A 27,176-nucleotide genomic window follows, 5' to 3' on the forward strand; every position below is an offset into this window, starting at 1 on the left:
TTGTACCTATTCTTTTGGGTGGTGCAGGAGGTCCACAGTGTCTACACATGAGATATAGAAAATAAAGCAACTTTTCAAAAAGAAATATAAAATATCAATAATAAAATATTAGCAAATATTAGCTTCAGTAAGGATGTAATTTGTAAATACTTACAAGTTTTTAAGCTTTTCAAAGAAACTCTGAAAAAGGGTATGTGCATAATTTGAGTACAATTTGAAAACAAGCACAAATAATAATAAATGTAAATGCAAACACTTGGACATTGATAGTTATTTTTCTACAACAGTATATTGAAATTGATAAACTCATAACTAAATAATATGAACATAATTATGTCTAATGATTAATAATTATGACTCAGCTTTTATTTAAGGGTATTCACAAATTAGTTGAATTACAGGAATTATACTTTTTATGTGATCCCATTTTTAAGGTAAAAGCATTGTGTTGTGTATGCTATTCCCTTATAATTTACAATTACAAGTGAACAGAAACTTAAAAAACTGACAATTGGTAATTTGTAGTGGTTTTTACTTCTTGGATTTCTTTTGATGAGTTAAAATCCTCCACCATTTATGGGCATACAGAAAAGAGGAAGACATCATTCTAAACTGCAACAGGTTAACTTTTATTTGTATCTGTTTATAATTAAAAAAAATGAAATGAAAATGAAACTTGTTGCACAGACAACAACCTTGAAATGTCTACTTTAAAACAAACAGATTTTAAACAAAAAATGCCTATTTGTGTAAAATGCACAAAAATCACCAATTGGTACAGTTTTTTTGTCTTAGTGTAAAGAAGTGTTTCCCAGGGGGCCATGGAGCTATAGTTTCGGATGAACCTCTGGTAAATATTCGCAAAGTAATGAAACTTTTGCATCTCTTTAATGTTGGATAGGACTAGCCACTTAGTTACGGCATTCACTTTGTTTGAGTTCATTTCTTCTCCGGCCTGGTGAAACTCGCATTTTTACTTCTTACAAAGAGATTGTGCTGTAATAATCTCCTAATTACCAGGCCCTAACCCTAGTTATTTAGAAAGCACATTAGTTCTGTCAGGACCACTTGTCACAAGGGAATTTATTAGATGATATGCATACAGTTAGTGTTGGCGGTATGGTTCTGTTCTGGGCAAGAATCCACGCGCCTGTCCATACGCATGCATGGACAGAGTGGGGAGAGCAGCAACTAGAAAATAGAATAGACCCCCCCGTATAACAGAACCACTAAGCATGCATAGTATTGATATGCTCGCTTATGCGTTTTTGGAAAGTAATAAATGAATGGATAGATAGATATTTAAATAATTAGAGAGAGGGAAATAGAGAGAGAGAGAAAAATATGTGGAGATTTGACGTAAACTGGTACAGCGAACAGGGGTTCCGGCATGGTGGAGTCGGGGTTGGAGGAGGGCCTGGTACACGCTTGACGACGTGGCCTGCCAGAACTAACGCGATGCTTGATTTAGTCCAGACGACATAACCTGGGTATTCACAGTGGCCTCGGGATGTCAGAAAGGCCGTGTTCCACCCATCCCCCTCTCATTTCCGGATCAGTTTATACGTACTTCATAAGTCCAACTTGGTAAAAATCTGTGCACTCTGGAGACGTTCTAGGTCAGGGGGAACAACAGACAGAGAATAAGTGTACCTGACAGCTTGTGGTTTTCAGGTGGTACTTGGACCACCCATGTGGTTTCTGGGCTCTTAACAGCATGGTCTGGTGAGTAATGAGGCCATCCAAAATGGGTTTATTATCCACTGCGGTGATCTTCAGGGGGACTGCACAATGTGTGTTCGGGAGCAGTTCCTTGACAAGTTGACGGTGAATGATGATGATGATGGTTGACCCAGATTCCACTAGGGCTAAGACAAGGTGGGTAAAACCGGTATCTGGGGTGCTCACCTTGGTGGCTCATGGGGCTGGTTTCTCAGGACATTCTGCCTGTCTGGCATGGCCACAATAGAAAACACAATGTGAGTCCAATCAATTTGCATGGGTTCCAGTGCTTTTAGTCTCAGCAGGTCTGAGGTGAGAGGGTGCATGGAGGCTGGTTCTGGATCAAGTTGTCCAGACAGCTGGCTAATGTGAAATCCTGGGCCAGGGTGGTGCAAGTGAGTTCAGCTTGGAGTGAGGGGTTTAGGCCTTCTGGAAAGATATCTTTTCACACCAGGTTGTCTCATACATTCTGGGCAAGGTTTTAAACTTTTCCACATAATCTGCCATGGAAATTACTATTATTATGAATTAATAATAATTAAATAAATAATTATTTAGCAGCTGAATGGACAGTTACAGGACCTCTTAGTGGTGCCCCCTGAGTACTATGAACTGGCCAAGGCCTACTAAGATGGACACATCTGCTGTTTCACTACCACCTCATATCACTGTGCCACTGACCTGCTACCTGGGCCCACCTTCCATCCACCTGTACAAACTTTCATGACATAACTTTGGTGCCACTGAGAGCAACACATTAACACTAGAATTATTTACTTTTTTATTTTCTGCTGCAAGGCCCGAGGTGTTATTCCCCCTGTTGAGATTTTCACAGTTCTTCAGCTCGATTCTCCTCCTGCTTTTGTTGTGCAAACACACCCATTACCTGTGAGGCCTGGCACATTTGCATTTGTTTACTCAGAATAGCTCAGATCCAAGGCAGGCCATGTGTGACATGGAAACCTTCAGAAATGCCTGCCGTATCTATACAAAATAGTCTGTTTTATTTATAAAAAATTGTGTGAAAACAGAATGAAAAGTTTCTAATACAATGACATGAATAAAATGAAAACTTGCTAACACTTCAGTCTCCAATGTATGTTGGTACACAAATGTCATAAGAATCAGAATCACTATCATAAAGGTCTTTATTGCCAGGTATGTTTTCACATACGAGGAATTTGTTGTAGTACAGTAGCTCCAGTGTAAATAGAATAACAATGATAAGAAATGAACACATACAGTAGTATGTACAGTGGAAAAAATGTGCAAATTGAAATATAAATGTGCAAGGTACATTAATACAAGGTGTGATTCTGTCCTTTGTGACTGTGTATGTAAGGGAGTGGCATTGCATGACTACAGCACAGTGCTGTTCATAAAAGCAGACCGACCCAGGCGGGAGAATAATTTCTTCTTCGCATTTTTGAGAACACACATCAGGATGGCCTCCGTATCACTGCCACGCAGGAAGAACCTATCTGCGCACCAGGCTTTGGCCTGGCTTCAGGAAATGGACGAAGCAGGCCACTGATAACTCCTCAGAAGAATCCGAAAAGGAGACAGAACAAGAACCCAACATGCCTCCACGGAAGATGCACCATGGTACTGGGAAGCCCTGTCTGAGCCAGACGGCAAAAGACGGCACTGTCTGGGTAGAGAAGGACATTGGAATGCCCAGTGCAGTAGCAAATCGTTCGTGCTTCACTTCACAAGCTGGACCCACAGAGTCTGCTAAGGTTTGTCATTGCCATAGTACATATGATATTTATATAAACCCATTTAGAGTGAGGTTCATGTAAATTTACCATTCTCTATTTGTTTATCTTCTGACAGTGTAAAATTACAAGCGTGCTCCAAAGCTTCCTTTGCCTGTTAGACGTGGGAATACTACAGACCATCAGGGAGTGCACGGTCCATCAAGCCGGCAGAACAGAGCCGAACTGGAATTTGGCAATTCATGAACTGATGGCATTCATTTAAATTCTGTTTGAAAGAGTCATGTGTCATGTGTCCCGTTGGTGCCATTGTGGATTGCTGGTCAGAAAGCTTTCTGGTGCCAGTAATCAAAAAGACAATGCCCAGAGATAGATTAATTTCAATTATACAACAGCTTCGATTTGATGACAAGGACACATGGGCAGAACGGGTGAAAACAGACAAATTTGCTGCGATCTCTGACATCTGGACACTCTTCAACAAGAACTGTGCTGAGAGTTTCACTCCAGGAGAACACATGACCATAGATGAACAGCTGTTCCCTACCAAGGTTCGTTGTCCATTCACACAGTATATCGCAACCAAGCCAGACAAATTTGGGATCAAGTTCTGGATGGAAACGGATTTGGAGACCAAATATGTCTGCAATGCATCTCCTTACTTGGGAAAGGACCCCAGTCGTCAGAAGGGAGAGAGGCTGGCAGAGAGCGTGGTCATAAATCTGATGGAGCCATTTTTGGATGATGGGAGAAATGTTACGACGGACAATTTCTTTACTTCACTGTCTTTACTTGCACTGTCGCACAGACTGCTGCAGCGCAAAACAACGCTACTGGGCACGGTGAATAAAGTCCGGCGTGAATTTCCTCAACTTGCAAAAGACACTGCACAGTGAGAGGTATTCTCCACTTCAGTGCTTAGAAGTGGCAGTGTCTCCTTGACAATTTATGCACCTAAAAAAACAAGATTGTGTGTGTTCTAAGTTTTATGCACCAAGACGTGACGATCAGTGATGGCAGAAAGAGGAAACCCCACACGATAACAGATTATAACCACATGAAGATATGTGAATGTGTGTATAATTTTACACCAGTGCTACAATGTTTTCTGATGTGTACTATACAGGCCTATAGAAAAAAGCACATATACTCATGACTCTCTCTCTCTTTCTGCTTTTACAGTGTGGTGTAGACGTGTTGGACCAAATGGCGCGGATGTATTCCGTAAGAGCAGCAACACGCAGGTAGCCAGGAGCGTTTTTTTTACAATATGCTGGACCTGGCGGCGGTGAATGCCTACATTTTGTACAAGGCATGTACAGGGTGGACAGGCAAAAGAAGATTGTTTCTGAGTCTTCTAGCTAAGGAACTTCGTTGCCAATTCATGCAGCACAAGGAAATATTGGCACAGAGGCAGGCTGCTGAAGCTGCTGTGCCAGGGACTGTACAGACAACGCAGTGCCAGGTGCAAGAGAGCTGCAACAGGAATCACAGCAGGTTTACCTGTGTAACATGTCAGAAATTCACCTGTGCCAAATGCAGGGACGATGGACACTGGGTCTGCAAACGCAGTAAAGTTTGAAACACTTTAAAATAAAACAGACTTGTGTATCCATATATTGTGAATGTGTCTTTTGTATAAATACGGCAGGCATTTCTGAAGGTTTCCATGTCACACACAAAGTTTCGGCCTGCCTTGGATTAAGCTAACAAATGCAAATGTGCCAGGCCTCACAGGTAATGGGTCTTTGATCGCCTCTTTGAACAATGTTTTCACAGACATTTTGTGTTTGTGTTCTTGGTTTAAATCCTGTACCCCAGTCAAGCACACTCCTCATGTTTGACTAGACCTTCAGCAACTGCTTGAAATCCTATGTCAAAGCCAAAAATTAGATGACACTTCGAAAGCTGAAAACTCCTGCTGCTGGATATTATTATTATTATTATTATTATTTTAAGCTTTACATTTTTCTAGACTGTTGGCAGACATAAATCCTTGAAATAAGCTAATCTATCTCCCCAAAACCAAAACTATTTCAACTTTGGTGTTAATTAAACAGTGAAAAAAACAAGGCTAGAAATAGGTTTAATAATTTGCAAATCTCTAATAGAAAATACAAGCCAAATCTGATTATATTAAAGGAATTTTCACATGCTAAATGCAATTTTTTTGCTTTATAAATGCACTGAAAATAATTTCAAGTTTGAAATTTTCAAATTTGCATTTGGAATCTGCTGCTGGTAATGCTGCCCCAGAGGAAAAGGGCTTGGTATTAACAGGTATGAACAAAGACATACATGGAATTAATTATCAAGGGCTAAATTCAAAATAAGTGCAGACATTAAGGACACACGAGAGAAACAACCAGTTGCCAGACACTGATATAAAAAACATAGCAATGTACAGGGAGTGCAGAATTATTAGGGAAGTTGTATTTTTGAGGATTAATTTTATTATTGAACAACAACCATGTTCTCAATGAACCCAAAAAACTCATTAATAGCAAAGCTGAATATTTTTGGAAGTAGTTTTTAGTTTGTTTGTAGTTTTAGCTATTTTAGGAGGATATCTGTGTGTGCAGGTGACTATTACTGTGCATAATTATTAGGCAACTTAACAAAAAACAAATATATACCCATTTCAATTATTTATTTTCTCCAGTGAAACCAATATTACATCTCAACATTCACTAATATACATTTCTGACATTCAAAAACAAAACAAAAACAAATCAGTGACCAATATAGCCACCTTTCTTTGCAAGGACACTCAAAAGCCTGCCATCCATGGATTCTGTCAGTGTTTTGATCTGTTCACCGTCAACATTGCGTGCAGCAGCAACCACAGCCTCCCAGACACTCTTCAGAGAGGTGTACTGTTTTCCCTCCTTGTAAATCTCACATTTGATGATGGACCACAGGTTCTCTATGGGGTTCAGATCAGGTGAACAAGGAGGCCATGTCATTAGTTTTTCTTCTTTTAGACCCTTTCTTGCCAGCCACGCTGTAGAGTACTTGGACGCGTGTGATGGAGCATTGTCCTGCATGAAAATCATGTTTTTCTTGAAGGATGCAGACTTCTTCCTGTACCACTGCTTGAAGAAGGTGTCTTCCAGAAACTGGCAGTAGGACAGTAGGACCCGAAAAGGCCCCACAAGCTCATCTTTGATGATACCAGCCCAAACCAGTACTCCACCTCCACCTTGCTGGCGTCTCAGTCGGACTGGAGCTCTCTGCCCTTTACCGATCCAGCCACGAGCCCATCCATCTGGCCCATCAAGACTCACTCTCATTTCATCAGTCCATAAAACCTTAGAAAAATCAGTCTTCAGATATTTCTTGGCCCAGTCTTGACGTTTCAGCTTGTGTGTCTTGTTCAGTGGTGGTCGTTTTTCAGCCTTTCTTACCTTGGCCATGTCTCTGAGTATTGCACACCTTGTGCTTTTGGGCACTCCAGTGATGTTGCAGCTCTGAAATATGGCAAAACTGGTGGCAAGTGGCATCTTGGCAGCTGCACGCTTGACTTTTCTCAGTTCATGGGCAGTTATTTTGCGCCTTGGTTTTTCCACACGCTTCTTGCGACCCTGTTGACTATTTTGAATGAAACGTTTGATTGTTCGATGATCACGCTTCAGAAGCTTGGCAATTTTAAGAGTGCTGCATCCCTCTGCAAGATATCTCACTATTTTTGACTTTTCGGAGCCTGTCAAGTCCTTCTTTTGACCCATTTTGCCAAAGGAAAGGAAGTTGCCTAATAATTATGCACACCTGATATAGGGTGTAGATGTCATTAGACCACACCCCTTCTCATTACAGAGATGCACATCACCTAATATGCTTAATTGGTTGTAGGCTTTCGAGCCTATACAGCTTGGAGTAAGACAACATGCATAAAGAGGATGATGTGGTCAAAATACTCATTTGCCTAATAATTCTGCACTCCCTGTAAACAGACACTAAAAAACAGTGTTGCGATAGTGTTGCAAGCTCCTATGTGTGAAGAAAAGCTTAGCTTGAAGTCCTCATCACAAGGAGAAGATTCCTGACACTTACAATAGTATATGACTGTCTTTTGCAGCACCAAAACATTAGCTGCAGCTTCACACGTAACTATAGACTGTATTAATTCTTTCATTCAAGTAGCCGGGAAGAATCCTTCCTGAAGAGAGCAGTGTTGACAATAAAATACATAGCATTTGATTTTGAAGACGTTGTTTTTCAGGAGAAAAGTCTTCACTTATAAACCAAGATTTGATGAAGGCTTTATCGCAAACATATATTACAGAGGAATTCTTTTCTTTACATATCCCAGCTTAGGACGTTGGGGTCAGAGCATAGGGCCAGCTAAGATACAATGTCCCTGGAGCAGAGTGGGTTAAGAGCCTTGCTCAATTGCAGCACGGCGGTGCTGGGGATTGAACCTTAACCTTTTATCAATAATACCGAGCCATAATCTCTTGGACACACGAGGAACAGGTGTGCAGAGGCGGGGAGGAAGAGACAAGGGCGGACATGTGACCCAGAACATAAACAAAAGCACATGGCCAAAGTCTGGGCTGAGTCCTGACACAACCAAATGTTTTGTTTAAAAGTTTGGGGAAATTTATTATTTGTTTTGTTTTCCCTGATATAGGCTGTCTATAAATATATTAACATTGTGTGAGAGCTTAGCACTGCCTATAGAAATAAAAATAGAAAATAAAAAAAATTATTTGATTTATGTTTAACAAATAAATAACAGCAATACTTAAGGTTAGCAGTTGTCCTTATTATTAAATAAGCAAAGTAAATGTTTTCAAATTATTTATATGCACACTTTGGTTATCTGGAATTCCACAACCTGCTGCATGATCTATTCGAAAATGCACTTCATGATTGTGAAGACAAGATGCCACTATGTGCTCACTGTTGTAAAGCTTCTGGTAATGATCCTGTTCAGCGGATTTCCATTCAAACCTAGTTGTGTCTTTAGACTGAACATTAATTGTTGGAGACTGTAACATCGGTGCCCTCTAACAGTGGCCAAAGGGAACCCTTTGAAGTTCATAAGCAAATGAATCCTGAATGTATTTACACATGCAGCATACCAGGATCAGGAAGAAACTTTGAAACACTATATTCACTGAAATAAATCAACTTTCTACTGAATTTTCTTGCCTTATTTTGCCTTTAAAACGCTGAAACAGAAAACAGCTGGGTTTAAAAAAACACGAAAGAGGTGGGTTTTCCAGACAAAAAACATTGTTCTAAAAGTTTTTACAGATAATTTTAATGGCATACAGGAATACTTTAAGGGTATTTAGCTGTAATGTATGTAACCAGGGGCCTTTTTCAGAACGCGGGTTAAGTGAAAAGTCTGAGTAAGTTAACCCTGAAATGAGGGAAACTCTGGGTTTTCCGTTTCAGAAAGGGAGGTAAGTTAAACCCGAGAAAGCAGTTTAAGTTAAGCCCGTTTCTGAAAGAGAGGTTACTTATACGCAGAGTCAGTTACCATAGTAACTTACTCTGTGAACCTAACCTGGTCGGGAGCAGGTTTTCTTCAGTAAACCCATAGTTTCTGTCGGTCTCCTCCCCTTTTTAAAGGGGAAGCGACGTTTAAACACCTCAAACACCTCATTCATTGCCCACGTTTCAGTTACGCAGTTTGCAGCAAAGCGAATGTGGGATGTGGTAGCTCAGTGGTTAAGGTGTTGGACTACTGCTCAGAAGGTCAGGGGTTCAAATCCCAGGTCCACTAGGATTTTTGTGGACACAATTGCTCAGTTGTATAAAGGGGGTAAGGGGGTCTGCTAAATTGCGTAAATGTAAAAAGGAATGAAGTGGCGTGTCCTTTTATGGACGATCCTGTTGATGAAGAGTCTGTATTAATTTTTTTGAGCCCAGAGTGGATTTTTGTCACATCCCTATGCATTTTTATTTGAGCGATACCGTTTTTCTTTACAGTCAATTAGATCCATAATCTCATCCATCCTTACATCAGCAATCGCGGCCGTACTCTTACATCCGAGCAGATGCTTTGCGTTGCCTTACGTTTCTTTGCAAATTGTAGTTTTGTGTATAACATCGGGGATGCAGAACATATTAGTAAGGCTACTGTTTGCAGAGCGGTCAGGAAAGTGTGCCTCGCTCTTAAGCGCTTTCTGACAATTCTTGTGTTGTTTCCTGATAAAATAAAATTCTGTTCTTCCGGTTTCACCTCTGATATTATAACAGTTGGGAATTTACTCTAAAATAGTTCTTAATTAATTACTTAATAGTTCTTATCTTAATTACAAATTACATCTTCAACCAGTCTAATTAGATCAATGTAATAATTACTATCTCTAGAAAGTAAAAGAAAGTACAAATCAACCTCAACCACTTGAACAATAAGGAGAGACAAGAAATAAACAATATACAATTGCATGAATTATCCTTGAATTGAACCAAGTGTGTAACTAGAGGGAGAAGTTTACATTAAAAATATAACTTTTAAAGGTATATATATAAAACAGTGGATTTAACATCAAATTTTAAAAAGTGTATTTTAAAAATGTATCATTCATATATATATATATATATATATATATATATATATATATGATACATTTTAAAAGGTGTATTTTAAAAATGTATCATATATATATATATATATATATATATATATATATATATATATATATATATATATAAAGATACATTTTTAAAATACACCTTTTAAAATTTGATGTTAAATCCACTATTGTTTTATTGTTGCTTTTTTTTTTAAATACGTGTTCATATTCTCCATACACTTGCATAAGCACTTCCGGTTCTGCTGACGAGAAATATGCAGACTTTTCTTTTGTCTGATGCTGTTGCCATGGTGACTCGTTATATCTGCGCTCCATTGATAATGGCTTTTTAAAGTTTAACTCAGAGTCAGTCAACTTAGAGTTGATAAAACTAACTCTTTTCAGCTGTTCTGTAACCGAAAACTCAGAGTTTCCCAACTCAGGGTTTGTCAACTCAGAGTTCAAGTTTAAACTCGGAGTTGGTTAAACCTCCTTTCTGAAACGGCCCCCAGGTGTTTATTATTGATTATTTGGTCCATACAGCGATCCTACAGCGATCTGTTATTTTTCTCTCCCATTAGTGCCCACCACCCTTGAACAACTCTGGGAAGCAAGGGTGTTCACTAAGCTAAACCTATGGAACACAACATACAAATGTCCTTCCACACCACCAGGGGGCACTATGAATTTTTGGTTATGCCTTATGTGTTGATCAATGCCACAGCAGTGTTCAAAGCATTTATAAATAAGATCTTCAGGGACCTTCTTGAGCACTGTCATTGCATACATTGATGCTATTCTTATATACTCCTCAAACTTGAAGGATCATATTCGGCATGACACGACAAGTAGAAAAATGTGAATTTCAATGAAATAGAATATCTTTCTTGGACTACATTATCTTTCAAAGGGGAATGAAAATGGATTACAGCAAGGTCCATGCAGTAAAGGATAGGCCATTACCCACAACTGTCAAGGAGTTGCAGCGATTTCTGGGTTTCTTCTATTTCTACCATCAGTTCATCTGATAATACAGTGCCGTGGCCTCTCCATTCACAGATCTCTTCCAAGGTAATCCCCAGAGACTTCACTGGACAAGGACTGTGAAAGCAGCCTTTTGCAAACTTTTTACCACAACCCAAATCCTCAAACACCCAGATCACAATATTCCTTTTAGTGTGGAAGTAGATGCCTCCAGCTGTGGGATTGGAGCTGTACTATCACAATGTCATGGCAATCCAGGGAAGATTTACCCTTGTGCATTTTATTTCAGAAAGCTCACGTCAGCCAAGGTAAATTATGATATAGGTAACCAGGAGATTTTATCAATAAAGGAAGCCCTCGGGAAATGGCGACACTGGCTTAAGGAAGGAAAACATCTGTTCCAGGTCATCACAGACCACAAAAATCTGGAATACGTAAAGGGTGCCAAGAGACTCAACCCCTTCCAAGCTAGATGGGCATTATTCTTCAACCATTTCCACTTTACTGTAACTTATCACCCTGGATCAAAAACATTTTTTCATGTCGACATAACCCCATTCAACAACCCAGGAACTCTGAGCCCATAACACCTCCACCCATTTTCCTGGCACCAGTCTAATGAGACATTATGGGTGAAACACAACAAGCACAATGCACAGAACCACTACCCCTTTCTCCAAACTGTAGTTTTCAATAAACCTGCGGCACCATGTTATTTACTGGGTTTATACCTCTAGTGGATCCGACCAACCTGTGATCCGGAGAACCACTTATCTCCTCCAAAATGCCTTCTGGCGGCCCTCTCTGTTCCAGGACATGGAGAAATTTGTGAAATATGCACAATCCAAACCCAGTCATCTGCTCCATCTGCAGGATTCCTCCACCCGCTCCCAATACCACGGCGCCCTGGTCCCACATTTTCAATTTTCAATTTCAATTCAATTTATTTGTATAGCACTGTTAAAAATTTCCCATTGTCTCAAAGCAGCTTTACAGAAGTATGGAAACAGAAGACAGAGAAAAGGAAATATATATATAATAATAATGAGAAGAAGAAAAAATAAGAATAAAAATAAATAAGTGAATATATAGGGGGGGCACAGTGGCTTAGTGGTTAGCACGTTCGCCTCACACCTCCAGGGTTGGGGGTTCGATTCCCACCTCCACCTTGTGTGTGTGGAGTTTGCATGTTCTCCCCATGCATCGGGGGTTTCCTCCGGGTACTCCGGTTTCCTCCCCCGTTCCAAAGACATGCATGGTAGGTTGATTGGCATCTCTGGAAAATTGTCCGTAGTGTGTGATTGCATGAGTGAATGAGAGTGTGTGTGTGCCCTGCGATGGGTTGGCACTCCGTCCAGGGTGTATCCTGCCTTGATGCCCGATGACACCTGAGCTCCCCGTGACCCGAGGTAGTTTGGATAAGCGGTAAAAAATGAGTGAGTGAGAGAGTGAGTGAGTGTACATATCTTCTGGGTAATACTTGTAAAAGAGACACAACCCTGATTAGAAGCCAGTAGCAGGTCATTTACAACTTCATGATGAGGCCTAAATCCTGACTGATACATTTCATGAATATTATTCCTATGTAGGTATAAGCATAACTGCTAAGCTACAACCTTTTCTAGGATCTTGGAGAAAAAGGGGAGGTTTGATAGTGGCCTATAGTTGGACAGCTGGGTTAGGTCGAGGTCAGGTTTTTTATCAAAGGTTTGAAATCTACTAGCTTAAAAGATTTTGGCACATAGCCAGTGCTAAGGGAAGAATTTATTATCTTTAGAATGAGTTGATAGCTACAGGTAGTATCTGTTTAGGGAAACACGTAGGTAAGGGATCCAGTATGCAGGTTGATAATTTTGAGAAATGAGGAATTTAAGAATTTTATCTACGACATTATCTATGAATTTGTTTGGTATAATGGTCTGAATTTTATTCCTGATGATATCGATTTTTCCATTGAAATAATTCATGAAGTCATTACTCTACAAATAGATTGTGTGCACTTTGACAGTGTTTTTATTCATAGTTAATTTTGTTACAGTATTAAATAAAAATTTTGAGATTTTTTGTAGCTATGAAGGCTTTCCTTCCATGCTAATTGCTGATAATTTTGTTTGACGCCATTTAAGTTCTAATTTCCTAGCAAATTGTTTTAAAGTTTGTGTGTTGTCATTGTACCAGGGTGTGAGTTTTTTCTCTCTAATTACTTTCCTTTTAAGTAGACAATATCAAAGGTGTAAAAACTAACTCTAGATAGTCAGTCACCTGATCAAGTTCTGTTGGGTCAGATGGCGATCCAATCATGGATGATAATTCTGGAAGACTGTTGGTAAATCTCTCTGCAGTAGTGGATGTAAATGTTTAACATGGTGATGTGGCAAGTCGCAAATATTGTGATCAAAGGTATCAGTGGATTTTGTCACTGACTTATCCAACAGAAATGGTTTTACCACAACATGAGTTTCCTTACAGCCATAACAACTGTTGTGGAAAATCTCAGAGGAGGACTGTGAGAACCAATTTTGAACCAGCACCAGTGCTAGCTCTGAACCAGCACCCGGTTCTTTTTGGTGGAAAAGGGGTATAGGAGTGTTGGAGGGTTCAGTGCTGTATAGATGATCCAGGAATTAAGAGAGTTACACAACCAATGCTGATAGCTGAAAGCGCCGAAATGTTGGGGGGACACTGAATCTAGACCATGAAAAATGGAAGAAGAGGCACTAAGGTATGCATGGCATTTAACAAGTCTGATATGCAGTAGATTTGATAAGAAAAATACTAGGGAGTGAGAAAAGATTCTGTAAACACTAGACACACACAACCATTTAAGGAACACTAAAAGCAGCAAAAATCTAGGATATGACAACACACATTAAAGTATTAAAACCTGTAGGAATGCATGAGACCAAATGAGAAGTAGTAAACTAAAATTGTACATTTAGCATGAGAGTTGAAGCAGATAGCAGAGGACTAGTAAGATCTTACCATATATAGAAAAAGTGAAGAAAAAATCTGAAGTAACGGAGTGAAGAAGTGAAGAAACGGAGACTTTGTTGTCAAAATCACACACAACTGTTCTCTGAAGTCCAGGGAGAAATGTGCGTGTTTCAGGAAGTGTCAGGCTTAATTATTAGTATTTTTTTTTTAAATATAAACTCAGAAATAAGGTTAAAAATATTGGGAAATCAGTAAACCAGAAAACCATAAAGGGAATAAGGAAGTAGGCGGTAGCAGCCGGAAATCTGGTAATAATGGGAATAGGTAGGAGACTAAATCTTAAACTTGAAAAATAATTGGAAATTGGCTAAAGCATGCAAATTAAGAAAAGGAAAGCATAAATAGAGACAGCTGGACTATGAATTTTGAGCACTCGACTGCACCACACCTGGAAGTTTTTTTTTTTTATGACTCTGCATATGACATTTTCTGTAAAGAATATCTTTGAAGGTTTTCTGTTTGACTGCAATAATGCTGGGACTTTGCTGATATCATCCAGGATTTTGAAGTCTATGTTTATTCGGCTGTTTGACTAAATAACTAACCCAGTTCACCTAACATGTCTGGAAGGCCTTCTGTCATTAACTGGATATTAATCAAGTAACTCATTGCACAGAGTCAGTGTTTTGCTACACCCTAAATAATGTGGCTCCACTCAAAGGGAAAACAATTTTTTAAAAAAAAACAGCACCCTGGTACTATGACCACACAGAACACTTAAAACAATAAACTAGGAAATTAGAATGCAAATGGCATAAAAGTAAATTGTCAGTATTTCAAATAGCATGGAAGGAAAGCCTACAGACCAACAAAAATCTCAGTATTGCTAGATCAGCATATCTCTCAACTCTAATTGAAGGTAACAAGAATAATAAAAAAAATGTATGTAATACTGTAACAAATTGAACTTGGAATAAAAAGTTAGAAAAGCACACACCATCACTATGCAGCAGCAATGACTTTATGAGTTATTTCAGTGAAAGAAATTGAGAATATTACGCTGAAAATTCAGATTAATCATTTAAAACCAACATTTAGTATACGTATAATGCTGTAGATAACATTAGTGCTTCTGGTAAACACCTAGACTGGTTTACTCCACTTCATGAAACTGATTTAATTTCACTGATTTCTTCCTCAAAAATGTTTCTTAAAAGTAAAGCTATTGAGGTATCGGAGCAGATCTGGAGGCTTCATGGGCTTAAAGTGTTTGGTGAACACTTGATTGGATGCTGTCTGAGAAAAGACCCCCTTGGAGACTATCATACTGTCTTTGAACTGCCATTGCATTGGTCAGCTTTGTGCTTGGGTCTTCATCAATGAACATTTGCAACCTTCGTCTAGAAAGAATTAGTGTTAAGTCTGTAATGAACTCAGAATTTACCCTGACCTATTAGTTCATCGGGAGCTTGTGGTTGCACAATCCCACTCAACTTTACAGTATTTAATAAAGAATATTATTTACATTTATATAATTTACTGTCTGGTGTCACTCAAATGAGGATGGGTTACCTTCTGAGCCTGGTTTCTCTCAAGGTTTCTTCCTCAAAATATCCCAGGGAGTTTTCCTTGCTACTGTCACCACAGGCTTGCTCATTAGGGACAGATGTTAGAGATAAATATTAACATAATTTAAACCTTTACCATTTTTATTTTGTTTATGTGCGTCTGTAAATCTGCTTTGAGACAATATTAACTGTTAAAAGTACTATACAAATAAATTGAAATGATTTGGATTGAATAACAAGGTGGCCCTAAAACAGTGAAGTTGAAACTTTTCCTCACTGCTACAGTCTCTAAACCATACAGCATAGTATGGTCTCACTACTATCTTGTACACTTTTCATTTGATTCTTACTGACACTCTTCTGTCACAAAACACTCCTGACACTTTTCTCCACCCACTCCAACTCGCCAGCAACTCGCCTCAACTCTTTCCCACACCCGCTGTCACACTAGATGGTTGAATCCAAATACTTAAACTCCTGTACCTTCTTGACCTCAGCACCCTGTAACCTCACTATTCTACTTCCCTCACACACATATATTCTCCCTCTTCACTCTGTGCTTTCATTCCTTGTAATCCTATTTTATTCTGTCTTTTCTGAATGCTGTCCTGTACTTTCTGCTTCCACCATTTCCTCATCTTTCTTTTGCTTCCAGATGACACACCTAGTGCCCTCCTACTTGTCTCCCTGATCCTTCTGCTATAGTTTCCTCTCTTCATCTTTCTGACCAGGAAAGGCATCTTTCACATCACCATCCTTTGCTGTCTAGCTGTACACTCTCCTACCACCACCTTGCTGTCACTAATATCTCTCAGATTGCCTCATCTATGCTCTTAATATGTTACTCCCTCTTCTGCAAATAAGTGTTAAATACAGCCATTTCCATATGCTTAGCAAAGCCCACCACCATCTGTCCTTCCACATTCCTTTTCTTAACACCAAACCTGATCATCATCTTCTCATCCCCTCTGTTCCTCTCACCAACATGCCCAATGAAGTCTCCTTCGATCACTACTCTTGCCCCCAGCTGGAATACTCTCCATCACCTCGTCTAACTCACTCCAGAATCTCACAGCCTACTTGTGGAGCATAACCACTGAAGACATTCAACATTACCCCTTCACTTTAAACTGATTATCTTTTCTGGCACTCTTTTCACCTTTAAAATATTCATCACAAACTCATCCTTCAGGATCACTCCTACCCAATTTCTCATCCTATCCACACCATAATAAAATGGTTTATCTCTCTCCAGTACTATGCACTTTGCTCCGCTTCCACCTGGTCTGCTGCACACACAGCATATCTACCTTCCTTCGTGCCATCATGTCCACCAGCTTTCTACCTTTCCCTGTCATTGTACCAACATTAAGTGTCCCTATTCTCAGACCTATAGTCCTGCCTTTCTCTTCTCTCTTTGTCCATGAACCCTTCTGCCTCCTATTCTTCCTCGGCTAACAGTAGTTCAATTTCCGCTGGCACCCTGTAGGTCATCAGTGCTGGTGGCAGTTCTTGTTATCCCAGGCCTCAACCAAACCTGAATGGAATTCCCACTGACCAGTCGGCAGTTCAAATTTGGCATATTTTATGCCGTATGCCCTTCCAACCTTCCAACCATCTCTATTTATCCAGGCTTGGGACTGGCACAGAAGTCACTGGCTTTTAACCCCTGTGGCTAGATTATAAAGTAATATTAAATATGACATTTCTACATACATAACTTAAAGATTAGCATGTAAATTGGTGTCATAGGTGCAAAATGTGGCTTAGGCCTTGCTCTAAACATTGTTTGTATGAAGGAAACTTTTTGGGGTTGGCCATACCAGAAAGAGTTAAAATTCTATAAAACCAATTATTGTTAAGTCATTGTGAGTCAATGCAATGAGTCACTCAGTCAAACAGAGTCACAAGATCATCTGCCATCTCCCTGACTCCAGCCTTTACACCATCATGAATTACTTCACTTGTGTCAAGTGCTCTTCTGCAACCCAGATACAGTATAAGATGCTCATGGTATGCTCCTTCAACATCCTGATTGTTCTACCAAGATATCACTCCAATCCCAATGGGATCTGTAGCAAACCAGAGCAGCCTGGAAACTTTCAGAAATGACACAAAGATGGATTCATTCCATAATTAAAGAACTAAAAAAGATTAAAATTCTAATTGATAATAAATTGATAAGGAGAAGACTTGTTCAGGTCATGGTAAACAATACACATGTGCTAGAAACTTTCATTAATTTTTTACATCCATTTAATTTAATTAATTCTCTGTTTTTCTTTTGTTGAACTTTGTTGTTAGATTATTCATTCATTCAATCATCTTCTACCGCTTATCCGAACTACCTCGGGTCACGGGGAGCCTGTGCCTATCTCAGGTGTCATCGGGCATCAAGGCAGGAAACACCCTGGACGGAGTGCCAACCCATCGCAGGGCGTTGTTAGATTAGTTTATGTGTATTAGAATAGTATAACAAGGTCTCATCTATCTAAATAAAGTGTCTTTCATTTCATGATTACAAATTTATTCACTTCAGTCTACATACTAATTTCCATACAGACTTTTATTTATTTGCATATACAGTATTTGTATTTGTAATTTGTGTCATAGAAGGTGCCTGTTGTACAAGATTTAAAAATAGTCAAATGCATCTAAACTGTCGTCATCTTTCTAAACAAGTAATGTGTGGGCTGCTCTGATGGAATTTCTGGGCTGAAAAACAGTCCAGCATCTAAGATTTTCAATGGAATCATTGTGAAAAAAATGATGTTTCATAATGCCTGAATATGTTTTTCACAATTTAACTCCAATAAGTCCTGGCATCATTATCTTGGAATACAGTTGTTAATCATTCTGGAGTCATTTGGAGTGATGATACCAAAATTTAACTTTATAGTCACAACCATAAAAGCTATGTTTGAAGATTAGTCAACAAGGTCTACGGTGTGAGCTCCAGTGGCACAGGGACTTTTTTATAGCAAGATGTATGCAGCATGTTGTTAGAAAATACTGGCAGACAATTTGCATTCTACCGCACAAAAGCTGTTGTTCCAAATGGATACAGCAGAAAAAGATGAAGGTTCTGGAATCGCCATCACTCTCCTGACATCAATATCATTGAGACACATCGGGTTGGAGCTCAAAGGTGCAGTTTGAAAAAAACAACCAAAAAAATTATAAAAACTGGAACAAGAATGAGACAAGGTCATAGGCACAAAAAAAGTAAAAGTAATAATAATAATAATAAAAAAAAAATAAATAAAAAAAAAAAACACTCTGAAAGCTGTCAGGTGTGCTTGAAGTTTCCTCTGTAAGTGGCGGAGTCCTTCTGTCAGGGAACACAGGGATAAAAGCAGACCCAAATGCAGGGATAGCAAAATAAAAACACACACATTATTTATATATATATATATATATATATATATAAATAATCCATTTGTCTCAATTAAGAAGTAGTTAAGTTGTTTGTCTGTTTTTTTTAGTAAAGCGGTAATGTGAACAGATATTACTCAGCATCAGCGTTGCTATGCAACCTTTAAAGCAACTATGTTCACGAAGGTAAATGTAGTTACTGCACTTTCCAAAAATAAATCTCGCAATGTTTTCGACTATATTATATACCTTACAGTGTTTATCGAAATTAGTATAAGTGTACATGTTCCAGATCATCATGTTTTTGCCACCGTAATTAGGATTTTGTTTTGGGGTAAATAAAAAACTTCCGCTTCTACACGACGAATCTGCTGATCACTGGGAATCAGAATGTTTGCATACGTGAGGTACCTGGATGACGGCTGCACAGCAGTTGTTTCAACTAGCGAAATTAAGGACTTTAACTATGACATGTTTGACCAAACTCAGGTTTTTTGGGTACGATGGCAGCAAGACTTCTTCAGGGCACAAATACTAATGCTTAAAGGTATGTAACTTAAGGAGTAGCTGTTTTATCGTAACTAGTTCACCGCACAATATAAACAAATGAGTGATATATAGTTTTGTTTCTTATTTTGTTTCTATAATTTTTCAGAGAATAAAGAAGACATAGAGCAGGAGTTGTCTAAAGGCAAACGACTCGGGTGGCACCTCTTAAAAAAACATGGTCATCGCCACCACATACTACTTGTTACTCGCTAAAAGAGAGAGCGGAAGCTAAGACCAAAAATGTGTGTTGTAAAGGTTATATTGTGTAACGTTATTTGTGCACGTGTGTATACAGTGTGATGGCAAATGTCATTGTTCAGTAAATATTTTAAACAAACGTTTACATATATATGTATAGAAACCCATGTAAATGGTAGGAATATCCAGAATGTTTTTCTTTATTAAAAAGTGAATTGCAATTCTCTAGAAAATTGTCTTGGTCTTTATTTAACTATGAATATGCACTAAGAAATGTGATATGTTGTGGTCTTGCTGGTATTATACTAGCATCCAAAAGACAACATATGTTGACCAGCACACCAGCATCCCAGGCTGGTCGGCCAGCACACCAGCAACCAGCACCTAATGCTGGACCAGCATACCACCATCCCAGGCTGGTCGGCCAGCACACCAGCAACCAGCACCTAATGCTGGACCAGCGTACCACCATCCCAAGCTGGTCCCAGCATGCAAAACATACCTTATGCTGGACCAGCAATGCTGGTTTTTTAGCAGGGTGTCTATTCCATTTGCACAACAGCATGTGAAATTGATTGTCAATCACTGTTTCTATCTAAGTGGGCAGTTTGATTTCACAGAAGTGTGATTGACTTGCAGTTACATTGTGTTGTTTAAGTGTTCCCTTTATTTTTTTGAGCAGTGTAGTTCACAAATCTGTCTAAATCTGAGTTAGTGAGCACCTCTCCTTTGCCAAGATAATCCATCCACCTCACAGGTGTGGTATATCAAGATGCTGATTAGACAGCATGATTAATGCACGGGTGTGCCTTAGGCTGGCCACAATAAAAGGTCACTCTAAAATGTGCAGTTTTTATTACACAGCACAATGCCACAGATGACACAAGATTTGAGGGACCGTGCAATTGGAATGCTGACTGCAGGAATGTCCTCCAGAGCTGTTGCACATGAATTGAATGTTCATTTCTATACCATAAGGTGTCTCCAAAGGTGTTTCTGAGAATTTGGCAGTACATCCAACTGGCCTCACAACCACACCAGCCCAGGACCTCCACATCCAGCACCTTCATTTCCAAGATCACCCGAACAGCTGCTGCAATATTCGGTATGCCTAACCAAAGAATTACTGTCTCAGTGAAACTCATCTGCATGCTAATCGTTCTCATTGGGGTCTCAACCTGACTGCAGTTTGTCGTCATACCCAACTTGAGTGGGCAAATGATCACATTCGATGGCGTCTGGCACTTTGGAGAGGTGTTCTCTTCACGGATGAATCCTGGTTTTCACTGTACAGGGCAGATGGCAGACAGCATGTATGGGGTTATGTGAAGTTATGATATTGGCAGGCATATGTTATGGACAACAAACACAGGTGCATTTTATTGATGGCATTTTCAATGCACAGAGATACCATGACGAGATCCTGAGTCCCATTGTTGTGCTATTCATCCACGACCATCACCTCATCTTGCAGCATGATAAAGCACGGCCCCATGTTGCAAGGATCCGTACACAATTCCTGGAAGCTGAAAACATCCCAGTTCTTGCACCCATTTAGCTTGTTTGGGATCCTCTGGATTGCCGTATACAACAGTGTGATCCAGTTCCTGCCAATATCCAGCAACTTCGCACAGCCAATGAAGAGGAGTGGACCAACATTCCACAGGCCACAATCAACAACCTGATCTGGATCCCCTGTACCCCAATATAATAAATAATTTTTTAGCACATTTTAGAGTGGCCTTTTATTGTGGCCACCCTAAGGCACACTTGTGCAATAATCATGCTGTCTAATCAGCATCTTCATTTGCCACACCTGTGAGGTTGATGGATTATCTCAGCAAAGGAGAATTGCTCGCTAACACCAATTTAGGCAGATTTGTGAACAAAATTTGAGAGAAAAAGGCATTTTGTGTACATAGAAAAAATCTTAGATCTTTGAGTTCAGCTCATGAAAAATGGGGGCAAAAACAAAAGTGTTGCGTTTATAATTTTGTTCAGTGTATCAAGCACATGTAGTGGGCTTAGGGAATTCCATGATATTGCAGCCCAAACCACCATGCTTTATTCTGGGCATGCAACAATACATGCAGAGATCTTATTTGGGGCTTTACACTGTAACTCTCCTGGATGTGGAACAGTGAAAACTTCTTCAAGGTGGATTCAGAGAACAGTACGTCTCACACTGTCCACACCCCAAGATTTCTGCTGCTGGCACCATTAAGACTAATACTTTGTCAAGGTGCGAATTTAATTGTACATTGATTTGGAAGCTGTAGTTTTATGTTTTTTTGGATGTTAGGTTCGTAATTAATATCCCTTTCATGGCATTGTTCTCTTGTGTCAACAGCTTCTCTTAATTATGGAATGTGAAAGCACTGAAGACTGGCCACCAAGCCATGCATATATAGCACTATATTGGTCATTGTTTTAGTTTTATTGTACAACCCCTGTGGTTTCTCATGTAACCATGTTTTATCTATGTTTATAACTATGTCTAAGTGTGAAGGATAGCCTCACTTAATTTCTTATATTTGATTTATTTTTCTTTGAGAGTTGTCCTTTTCTAAGTTTAATTGTGGGGCACAGGATATTCCCCTGTGTGTTGAGAGAGACAATGAAGGAAATTTGTGGTGGAAGCCGAATTCAGGGTGAAGCAACAACAAGATGCTGGCCTATTTGAAGACCTCTAAAGGCTTCCAGATAATATAGCCAAGCTGGAACATTTGCAGTTGGGGTTGCTGATACTGTATATGTATACTCCCCAAGATTACATGCAGGTCAAAACCATAATGTATAACCTGCCAGTCCACCCTACCTCTTCTCTGACCACAGCCGACACCACAAACCCCACTTCCACATACAGGTAAGCCACTAGCTAACTAAGAGAGCTGGACAAAGCTTCATATGTGACTACAATGTACAGTAGCTATTTTTTATTGTGTAAAGTGCTTGTATATCTAAGCGCTGCTACACAGCCTATAATTAGTAATGAGTATAATGTGTAAGAGACATATTTCCTAGTAGTGTTAATTTCATCAGACGAGACGAGACGAAATATGTTCAACAACCTTTTTTTCATGATTAAGACGAGACGATGTTAACATGCATTATTGTTGACGAAAAAAGACGAGACGAAATTGTTTGTATAAAATAAAAACTAAGATAAAATCTCTGTTCATTTTCGTCTACAATTGTCTCTGCTTTTTCATCAGCTGTTACGCCTTTAAAATATTCACAACGAGTTCGCGGCTTCGCGCTGTTGCTCAAGTTACAGGTCTGCAAAGCGGATCCCGTTTATTATATTGCTACCTACCAAATGAATAATAATTTGACTCAAAATGATGATTTAAAAAGGAGTTTATTGATTTAAAAACAATTGTATTGTTTCCGCTAAAGAAAATAGTGCGCTCCGTCTCAACGGTTAGAATCCTTTTTCATGGCAATGGTGTGTTATAGTTCACAGCAGTCTGTTATCAAGAAATAAAATAGTGTGTGTGTAGAAAAAATAAATAATTAAAATAAATAAAAATCCTGAGGGCAAGTCCACCGTCTAGGCAGCTTTTTGTGTTAAATTATATTTCCTGTCGCTGCGCAGGCTCTTTTATTGTACATGACAGCTTATGTCCCGATGACCGGTCTTTGCATTACGATTAAAAGCAGCATCAATAAAGTAAAAAAATGTCATGTGCAGTCAAGTTCGAGTGTATGCACTGTTTAAACGAGTGTTCTCAACTTCTCACTGATACTTTTGTGATTCGTGGAGTTTTGACAAGTTTTATAGCCTTGATATTGTTTCTTATTCAAAAGTGGTGACAGAAAAAACTCAGCACCCCAACCTGAAACCTCTTCCCACGCCCCTGTCACAATCACATCATAATCAAAATTAATAATTAGGCTTAAAAGCAAATGTATATGTAAGGGAATCAAATTTTAACAATTACATGTAATATTGCTCCAAATATCATCAATAATGGTGTGTGCAATACCATGTATAACTTGCATTAAGTCGGTGATATATATATATATATATATATATATATATATATATATATATATATATACTTACAGTTTTGATCTTAGGCTTTTCATTAAGTTATTTATTTCCACTATAATACTTGTGTTCCTGATATTATTGCATTTAATGAGGCCTCGTTGTATTTATTCTTACAATAGATTCCAGATGTGGTCAAGCTACAATTTTTTGACTAAAACTAGACTAAAATTAAAAGACTTTTAGTCGACTAAAACTTGACTAAGATACCTTGAGTTTTCTTTTGACTAAAACTAGACTACAATGACGAGACTTTTAGTCGACTAAAACTAAGACTAACAAAAAAGATATGTGAATGACTAAATATGACTAAAACTAACAAGGACATTTGGCACAAGACTAAGACTAAGACTAAATTAAAAATAGGTGACGAAATTAACACTATTTCCTAGCTAATTATGTAGATAGGAACATATAAATTTAAACAAACTAGATTGTTACATTAGCTAATAGCTATATAGAAGTTATTTGTTTTGAGATTATTTTTGTCACACATAAAACGTAATGACTCTTACATTAGCTTGAAAATGTTTCTTGATCATTGCTTTTGTTACAATTACTTTTTTGCCTATTCACTGATTAAACGAAAAGGCTGTTTTCCCCACTGTGGGAAGCTTCAGTCCCTCCCAACACTGACTTCATTCTTGACACAGGTGTTAACTTCCTGGTACAATATGTCAGAAAATATACAAATAAGGAGGAAGCAGGAGGAACACAAAGGATAGCTGGCAATGGAATATCTGACTATATTATCATTAACCACTGTGCCAACAGTGCTATTACACTAAACCAGATATAAATTTTGTATCTCCAATACACACAGTGTAATTGAAATTGTTTTGTTCCCTATATGCCCTAGAGAAATAACATTAAACAGTTGTATTATCTCTTTATGTGATGATTACTGAAAGCCAAAGTAACCAGTTTGTCAACTTACGTTGAAGTTATTTTGAATAATGTTCTGCTTTTTAAATAGTGTAACAAACAATAGCACCATATTTACCATTAAATATAATTGTTGTAATTGCAATTAATGATACCAATTTTAAAGGAGAAAAAGCATTTTTTGCACTTTCAAGATTTATCATATCACAAGTGTTTCACTAAAATGCCGCATACAATTTGTGCAGAATAAAATAGCTCATGAAAAATAAAAAATATATAAATCTGTGGGTAAGTGAAATATGATATTGTTATCAATATCACCACCTAAATGTGTAATTGTTGACTGTTCAATGGCATATCCATACAAATTTTTACAATTTATTTTACTTAGTGCTGTAAAACTTTTTTGAAATAAGCATTCAAAGTACTGTGCTTATTGTAATACATTTTCATTCCGATAGTAACAGCTCAGTTACACTAACATGCATTATATTCTATGCATTTAAGGCTACTTAAAAAGAGAGAAAAAAAGAGAGCCTGGTCTAATAATGACTACTTATATCTATAATAACAGGAATTTCTCTACAACTAAATATATCTATAAATTAATTAATTAATAAACTAATAGAATTTCTAGCAATACCAAATCATAAGCATTTGAAATTTCCAATAATAACAATTTGGGCCATGCCATTTTAGAAATATATTCCTATATTTTTTAAGGTTTTAACTGTTGTTTGCATAAAACCAACACGGCCAATTTTGTGTTATTCCTTACTTTTGGAATTAATTTTTAATAAATCCTTTATGTAATCATATACCACATAGCCACATACGCTACAGTTATTTCTTTATTTTACAACTTAAAACAATTGTACATTACCATGGTTCTGATGCTTTGTCCGTTCTACTGACAACTTGTGCTGCACAGCTTGGAATGTATGACTGTTTAATAAGATTGTATTCTCTCTGTAGACTATTTGCATATACCTGCTCCATCGGTGTCATTTGTGTGCCACTCATTGCTTATCAACCTAACAATCTAAACAAAAGATTTGTTTCACCTCATAATTTTATACTTTAGAGTAAGCTCAGGCTCATTATCAGCATGATGAATCAAGCCCAAAGCAGTCATTAGCCAAATTAATAAATCATAATTAGTTATAAGATTATATTATTAGTTATAAAATTATAGTGTTAAGATCAGTGTACATTTTAATAGTTTGTTTCTTTCATTAAATCAGAATGTAGCTGAAAAAATGTTTATTCTTTTTTAGCATTTAAGCTTGTTTTAAGGTTTTAAAGTAAGGTTTGCATAGCCCCAATGATTATCCTATTAAAAATGTATGTAAATTTAACTATATGTTCCCTTTTGAGGGAGCTCAACACTGCATCATAGCTTTATGCTATGGGAACGCCTTTGCAAACGTGTTTTGAAGCACGTGAACATTTGCCAAACTGGTTCAGATCAGATGACTTAGCAGTGTGCATCAGGAAGACCATAAAAGGGCATCTATTTTACGGATCCTTAGATTCTTTGTCTTCAGATAGCCTTTTGGTCTGTTAATTTTGTTTTCTGGCTTGTCTATTTTGTTGAGTACTTAGAAAAGGATGGCTCTCACAGTCTTTGTGCTGTTTATATGAAGAAATGGGACTCCCCTCACTCTATGTATTCTTCCAAGCCAAACAATGACCTAATGTTGTGTCAGGGAAAAGCGGGTGTCTTAATAGATAAAAGCAGACCCAAACTCAGGGATAACAAATAAAAAAAAGATTTATTAACAAAAATAAGAATCAGACAGGGAACATAAATACACGAGCACTCAAAACAAGAACCGGCAAGACATGATACATAACCCGACACACAAAAGACAAGGACTTCGCGAAGCTAAACGGAATGTGGGGGAAATAAATAAACATAAATAATAATGAGTCCATTGCAACCAGGTGACTATTGGTGAGACATGTGAGACAAAACACACTGCCAGGAACGCCCCTTAATATTCTGGGAGAGAATGTCCAAGCCAAAGTCCTGACAGTTGTCTGCATCGGGCTCTGAAAAGCTCAACATTTACAACAAATTGTGGGTTGCAGATGAACAGTCTGTTGCAATTGAGATCTGGACAATCACAAGACTGTCCCAGCAACAGGATACCAAGTTAAGTGGTAAGATTTCAATTTATTTATATTCTTGATTTTTCCATGTTCAGATAATCGGCCTCAGGGATAGGCAGAATTTAAGGCTTGGATTCTGGCCAATGGTTCCAGGAACCGGTAAAGTTGCATGAATAGTTTTGGAAACTGACTGTGTACTACTGTCAGGATCCAGCCCGGACTTTTGGCCATGTGCTTTTGTTTATGTTTCGTGTCACGTGTCTGCCCCACCATTGTCTATTCCTCCCCGCCTCTGCACACCTGTTCCTCATGTGTTAATTGTCATGTTTATTTAGCCGTGCGAATCCTCGTCCTTTGTTATGTCTCTTGTCGCATCTCTTGTCACGTCTGGACTTGTCTGTGTCCTAGTGTTGTTGTTTTTATTTAATAAATCAGTTTATGTTTACGCTATCCTGCATTTGGGCCTGTTTTTATCCCAGCACTGCTGACAGAAGGATTCCGCCACTTAAAGACCGAGCAGGATAGGGTCAGCCTGGACCGG

General features: G+C 38.4%; 1 protein-coding gene across 1 annotated transcript in view; it reads right to left on the bottom strand.

The window, feature by feature from the left end:
* Nucleotides 1-25,459, bottom strand: part of si:dkeyp-117b11.1 (SH2 domain-containing protein 6) — a 95,367-nt gene extending 69,908 nt beyond the window's left edge. Inside the window, exons 1-3 of the mRNA XM_060881067.1 lie at nt 25,404-25,459; nt 155-180; nt 7-41 (exon numbers count right to left, since the gene is read on the bottom strand). Coding sequence (XP_060737050.1) covers nt 7-41; nt 155-180; nt 25,404-25,406 — 64 coding nt within the window. The 5' untranslated portion in view covers nt 25,407-25,459. The remainder of the gene's footprint in view (nt 1-6; nt 42-154; nt 181-25,403) is intronic.
* Nucleotides 25,460-27,176: the final 1,717 nt, after the last annotated feature.

This window comes from Tachysurus vachellii, chromosome 11 (assembly GCF_030014155.1).
Source record: "Tachysurus vachellii isolate PV-2020 chromosome 11, HZAU_Pvac_v1, whole genome shotgun sequence".
Taxonomy (NCBI): Eukaryota; Metazoa; Chordata; class Actinopteri; order Siluriformes; family Bagridae; genus Tachysurus; species Tachysurus vachellii.